Genomic DNA, 6125 nt, shown 5'->3' with positions numbered 1-6125 from the left:
TGAGCCACGATGAGAACTCTAATATACATCATTTTGAAATAAGCAAATACTGGAAGTTAACTTTTATAAGGACAGTCTGGTAGTTCCTGTTATGGCTCAGTGGTAATGAACCCAACTAGTACCTATGAAGATGAGGGTTCAATCCCTGGCCTTGCTCAGTGGGTTAAGGATCTGGTGTTGCCATGAGCTGCAGTGTAGATCATAGATGCAGCTTGGATCTGGCGTTGCTGTGGCTGTGGTGTAGACTGTCAGCTGCAGCTCCGGATCTGACCGCTAGCCTGGGAACTTCTGTATGTGCCATGTGCGGCCCTAAAAAAACAAAAAATTAAAATTAAAATTAAAAAAATTAAAAAATAAAAGGACAGTCTATAAGTGCATGATGACCAGAGGATGAGAAGAGAGACTGGTCCCACAAACCTCTGCTGAGACGCGGCAGAGCACGTGGATAGGCTTCCGCCCTGCAGTGTCCAGGTCCCTTGGAAGGACAGAGGCGACAGAGGTCAGCAGGTGCGCAAAGCAAGTGAGACAAGGAGGGGTGGGCTGGAAGGACCGGCTCTCTGGACGGTGCCCCCCTGGGCACAGCTGAGGTTCCTCCCTCACCACCTTCTCCATCCTCAGCCCCATTTTTCATCACCCTGCTCCTCCGAGGACTGGAAACTCCCCCGCGGGGAACTCTCCATCTGTTCTGTGACCCTTGTGCCTGGAACAGGGTGCATGTGGCACACAGCAGGGCTCATTAAATCTTCAGTGATTGACTGCGCCCCGCACCAATCACAGAAGAGTCATCGCACAAATGTGAAGTGTTGACATGGCAATTTACCAACATCCTATTCACCCAAAGGTCTGCGTGGCGCGGGCCCGTGTCATGTAGATCATTGGTGTGAGTTAGTGTCAACGGGCATGTGTATGTGCGTGCTGGGTCCAAAGTTCCATAAACCAAGCCTGGGACTTTGACTGAACATTCATTTGGTTCTGGGAGTATCTGGAGGTAGGCGGGAAAACAGACACTGCCCACCAGGGCTTCTACTCTTCCAGAAAGACTTTCTCTGGCCCCAGCCTCTGTCCTTCCTAAGAAATAAAATAGGAAAGACCCAGACAGGGTCACCCTCAGGCTTCCTAACCATCACTCACTGGGAAGCTATAGATTTTCTCAGTCATCCTGGTCAACTCCGAGGGCTCAGCAGGGGTGGCCAGGATTGATCGGTCCCTGAGGGCAGACGACAGGTGAACCAACAAGGACTTTCTGAGGAAGAGCTCCGGGCAACAGCTTGGTGCAAAACTCTCTGACTTTATTTTGTTAAAAATGACACACAAATAAACGGGAACTAAACAGCCAAACTGCATAAAGTAGGAAATGTTTGAAACAAGGTCTTTCCTGCTGCAGAGCCCCCAGTGCTGATAATGGGGCCCAGAGGAGCCCAGAGGCCCCTGGGTAGAGGCAAGCACTCAGACCCCAGCGTGTCCCTGCAGCTGTGTCACACTTAAGATGTCCCCTCCACCCCGGCCAGGTGCACAGATCTGCATCACTCCTGCCTTTCACATGTTCCACAGCACATCCTGAATAACCTCAATTTCCTGATTCCGTGACATCGGACAGAAAACTTCTGTTACAGGGGTTTGGACCCTTCTACCTGATGCTGTGGCGGGTCCCATTTCTCAGCGCCCAGACCACTCACCATTCTTCCCCCACAGGCCCAAGTCCCCATCCCTCGCCAGGTGCCACCCCGGTTGTTGCGGCGAGGCGGCGGCCAGGCCTGCCCAGCCTCCAGTGTCCTGGGGAAGCCAGGACAATGGTGACCACCCGGGGCCTCGGTCCCTCAGTTCTGGGGCCCTGGGCCGAGGGGCTGGAAGCGTGGCAGCTCCCCCAGGGCAGAGGCTCCCACGACAGCCAGGCCCTCCCCAGGCCCCCAGAGCCCGCCGCCGCTGCTGCCGCCGCCGCCAATGGGATCCCACCCCAGGGGCCAGGACTGTGGCCTAGAGGCTGAGGCCCCCTCCTCTGCCTCCCTCACGGCCCTGGGTAAATAGGAGAGAACGGTGAACCCCCTCTTGAGCAGGGCTGAGTCCGCAGGGACCAGCTCTTCATCCTCCCCTGAAGGGGAGGATTCCAGAACGCTCAGCTTCCACCGGTGCAGCTCTTGCTTCTGGGGGGCGTCTTGGTACTGCACCACCCACACTTCATCCGGCTCCAGCAGCAGCTCCCAGCACTGGCCTGGGGTCTGCAGGGCCCACGCCGCCTTCATCTTCCGCAGGTAGACGGCGTCATAGCAGCCCACTATGTACAGGACCTGCAGGTCCAGCAACCAGGCCCTGGCCTCGGCGGGGTCCATGGCCTGGGTGGTGCCCAGCTTCAACACCATGGGCTCCCCCGGGGGCAGGTCCGCCTTGAAGAACCCCTGCCTCGGAGGAGACGGGCTGGGCCAGTGCGAGCAGACCGGAAGCCTCCCCAAAAGCCAGGGAAGGCCCTGAGTCCAGTCGGCTGCCTCGGCGCCCAGGCCCAGGGGGCGGCGTCCTGAGGCTCCAGCTCCGTGGGCACAAAGTGGTGGTGCAGGCCCACCCCTTCGGACTCCACGGGCCCTGCGGCCAGGGCGGGCTGCCCCTGGCCCGGCCCCAGGGGCGACTCCTGCTCAGACCCCTCCTCCGTGTAGTCCATCAGCTCGGGGTCCCAGTCTTCATCTTCCCAGTCTTCGGACTCCAGGAACGCTCGAAGCTCCTGAAAGGCAGTCCTGAAGCAGGCGAAGCACATCCTCACCCGGCCGCCATGCTGAAGCTGGTACATCCAGGACGCATAGAGGTGGGACACGCCCTCCGCCCAGTACCGCCCGCTGACCGGGGGCACATGGCCCCGCCGCCCGCCGCCCGAGTGGTGGACCCAAGGGCAGGACTCGCTGGGACCTCAGGGGTCTGGCCCGCGGGGGAGGGTCGGGAGGAGGAGGAGGGCGTCTCCTGCTCGGGGACCTGGGGCGGGGGGATGACCCGGGTCCCGATTCCACAGGGACCTGCAGAGGCCGGGAGGGGTGCGCCTCTGCAGCGTCTTCAGCGGATGCAACGGCCGCGTCCTCAGGGGGCTGAGAAGGAAAGCATGTGAGGTCAGCGCCCCCCGGCAGGCCGGGTGGGAGCCGACCCTGCAGGGACCACAGGGCACAGGGGCCTTGCGCTGAGACCCCGCCCTCGTAGCTCTGCCTCTGCTCAGCTTAGCTCTTCTGGGGCCTGTGGGTCACACGCGCCCCCCCAACTCCCAACACCCCACCTCTGGGACCCCCCCCATCCCAGTCAGTCTTGCCTGACAGAACCTGAGAGAACTTGAGGAACCTGACAGAACCTGAGAGAACTTGAGGAACCTGACAGAACCTGACAGAACTTGAGGAACCTGACAGAACCTGAGAGAAGCAGACAGAATCTGTTAGAACCTGATGGAACCGGAGAGGAACTGACAGAACCCGAGGGAATGTGACTGAACCTGACGGGTCAGCATCTGAGAGAACCTGTGAGAACCTGAGAGAACTTCACTGGCCCTGCTGGAATCTGAGGGAACCTGGCAGAACCTGAGAGAAACTGACAGAACCTGAGCGAATCTGACAGAACCTCACGGGACCTGCTGGAATCTGAGGGAACCTGGCAGAACCTGAGAGAAACTGACAGAACCTGAGCGGATCTGACGGAATCTGACAAAACCTCACGGGACCTGCTGGAACCTGAGGGAATCTGACAGAACCTGAGGGAAGCTGACAGAACCTCAGGGACCTGCTGGAACCTGGCAGAACCGATGAGAACCAGCTAAAATCGGAGAGAACCTGATGACAGAACCCGACAGAACCCCCCCCCCCCACCTGAGCCGACCCGTCTGGCCCGAAGCCACGCTGGACCACAGGGCGTGGCGGGTGGCGGGTGGCGGGTGGTCTTCAGCCTCTAAGCCCCGCGCTCAGCCGGCCCGTGGGCCCCAGACCCTCGCCTCAGTCCGAGGGCTCTCACCAGGCCGGGCGCCGCCCCGCTGTGGGCGCCCCAGGGGGGAAAGGAAGGGCGCGCGCCCACCTGGGCATATAAAGGGCCATTTCCCATGGTGCTCTGGGCTCATCTGCATATCTCCCATGAGCCTCAGCCGCCAGGAAGTAAAAGCGCCGAGTCCGCGGCCCAGCCCGGCCGGCCCTGTCCCGCTCTCCTCCGCTCGGGAGAGCCTCGCACTCGCAGGCGGCAGGGGGCGGCCCGGGGTGGGGGCGCGGACCTGGTCCCCAGCCTGTCCCCAGCGTGGTCGGCCTGTGGCCCTTGCTCCGAGGGCTGAGACGGCTGTTCCTGCCGCTCTTTCAACCCGAGGGTTTCTGGGGTCCTCGTCCCTCGGGGGTGACCTGCCCGGCCTCGGGCCTCGGGCCTCGGGCCCCGTCCTTCCGCGGTTGCGGTGGAGTCCTTCCTCGTAGCTCTTGACCAAGTTTCTTCATGAATTTCAGAAACTGACATGGTGCCAATCATTTACATTTTAAGCACATGTCTGTCTCTTCGGCTTTTCTCACTTGTAAAACAAAGCCTTTTTAAATGAACACCGTTTTTGAAAATAGGCATTATTTTTGAAGTCGTTTTGTGTTCACAGCGAGATTGAGCAGCCAATGCAGAGAGCACCTGTATTGGTTTCCTCACCCGCCATGAGCACAGCCTCCTTAAAATCTGCACCGGGCGGTACAGCTGCAAAAATCAAAGAGCCCGTAGTGACACACGCTTATCAGCCAAAGCCCGCAGTTTACATTAGGGTTCATTTTTAGTGCTGCAATTCTCTGGATTTGGACGAAAGTATTATGACACATATTCACCGTTATTATTATTTATTTTTTTGTCTATTTTAGGGCTGCATCCGTGACATATAGAAGTTCCCAGGCTAGGGGGCGAACCCGAGCTGTAGCTGGGGCCTGTACCACTGAGTGAGGCCAGGCATTGAACCTGCGTCCTCACGGATGCCAGTCAGATTTCTTAATCACGGTATTGCCGTGAGCTGTGGTGTAGGTTGCAGACGCGGCTCGGATCCCGAGTTGCTGTGGCTCTGGTGTAGGCCAGTGGCTGCAGCTCCGATTCTACCCCTAGCCTGGGAACCTCCATATGCCGCGGGAGCAGCCCAAGAAATAGCAAAAAAAAGACAAAAAAATAAAAATAAAAAAATAAAAATAAAAACTTCTGCTCTGCAAAAGACACTATCAGAAAAATGAGAAGACAAACCATAGATTAAAAGAAAGTATTTGGAAAAGACATACCTGGAGTTCCCATTGTGGCTCCGTGATTAAGAAATCTGACTGGCATCCGTGAGGACGCAGGTTCAATGCCTGGCCTCACTCAGTGGTACAGGCCCCAGCTACAGCTCGGGTTCGCCCCCTAGCCTGGGAACTTCTATATGTCACGGATGCAGCCCTAAAATAGACAAAAAAATAAATAATAATAACGGTGAATATGTGTCATAATACTTTCGTCCAAATCCAGAGAATTGCAGCACTAAAAATGAACCCTAATGTAAACTGCGGGCTTTGGCTGATAAGCGTGTGTCACTACGGGCTCTTTGATTTTTGCAGCTGTACCGCCCGGTGCAGATTTTAAGGAGGCTGTGCTCATGGCGGGTGAGGAAACCAATACAGGTGCTCTCTGCATTGGCTGCTCAATCTCGCTGTGAACACAAAACGACTTCAAAAATAATGCCTATTTTCAAAAACGGTGTTCATTTAAAAAGGCTTTGTTTTACAAGTGAGAAAAGCCGAAGAGACAGACATGTGCTTAAAATGTAAATGATTGGCACCATGTCAGTTTCTGAAATTCATGAAGAAACTTGGTCAAGAGCTACGAGGAAGGACTCCACCGCAACCGCGGAAGGACGGGGCCCGAGGCCCGAGGCCCGAGGCCGGGCAGGTCACCCCCGAGGGACGAGGACCCCCAGAAACCCTCGGGTTGAAAGAGCGGCAGGAACAGCCGTCTCAGCCCTCGGAGCAAGGGCCACAGGCCGACCACGCTGGGACAGGCTGGGGGACCAGGTCCGCGCCCCCCACCCCGGGCCGCCCCCTGCGCCTGCGAGTGCGAGGCTCTCCCGAGCGGAGGAGAGCGGGACAGGGCCGGCCGGGCTGGGCCGCGGACTCGGCGCTTTTACTTCCTGGCGGCTGAGG

General features: G+C 57.7%; 1 protein-coding gene across 1 annotated transcript; it reads right to left on the bottom strand.

Annotated features, from left to right (window-relative positions):
* Positions 308–2833, bottom strand: TEX19 (testis expressed 19; the record flags this gene model as incomplete). Its single annotated transcript, XM_021068066.1, is given in 2 exon segments — positions 308–2503; positions 2506–2833. Coding segments are annotated over 2 exon segments (1014 nt in total), but the record flags the coding sequence as incomplete, so codon positions are not given.

This window comes from Sus scrofa, chromosome 12, assembly GCF_000003025.6.
Source record: "Sus scrofa isolate TJ Tabasco breed Duroc chromosome 12, Sscrofa11.1, whole genome shotgun sequence".
NCBI classification, from domain to species: domain Eukaryota; kingdom Metazoa; phylum Chordata; class Mammalia; order Artiodactyla; family Suidae; genus Sus; species Sus scrofa.
Note: the sequence above shows the minus strand (reverse complement) of the source record. Positions and strands in the feature narration are given on the sequence as shown.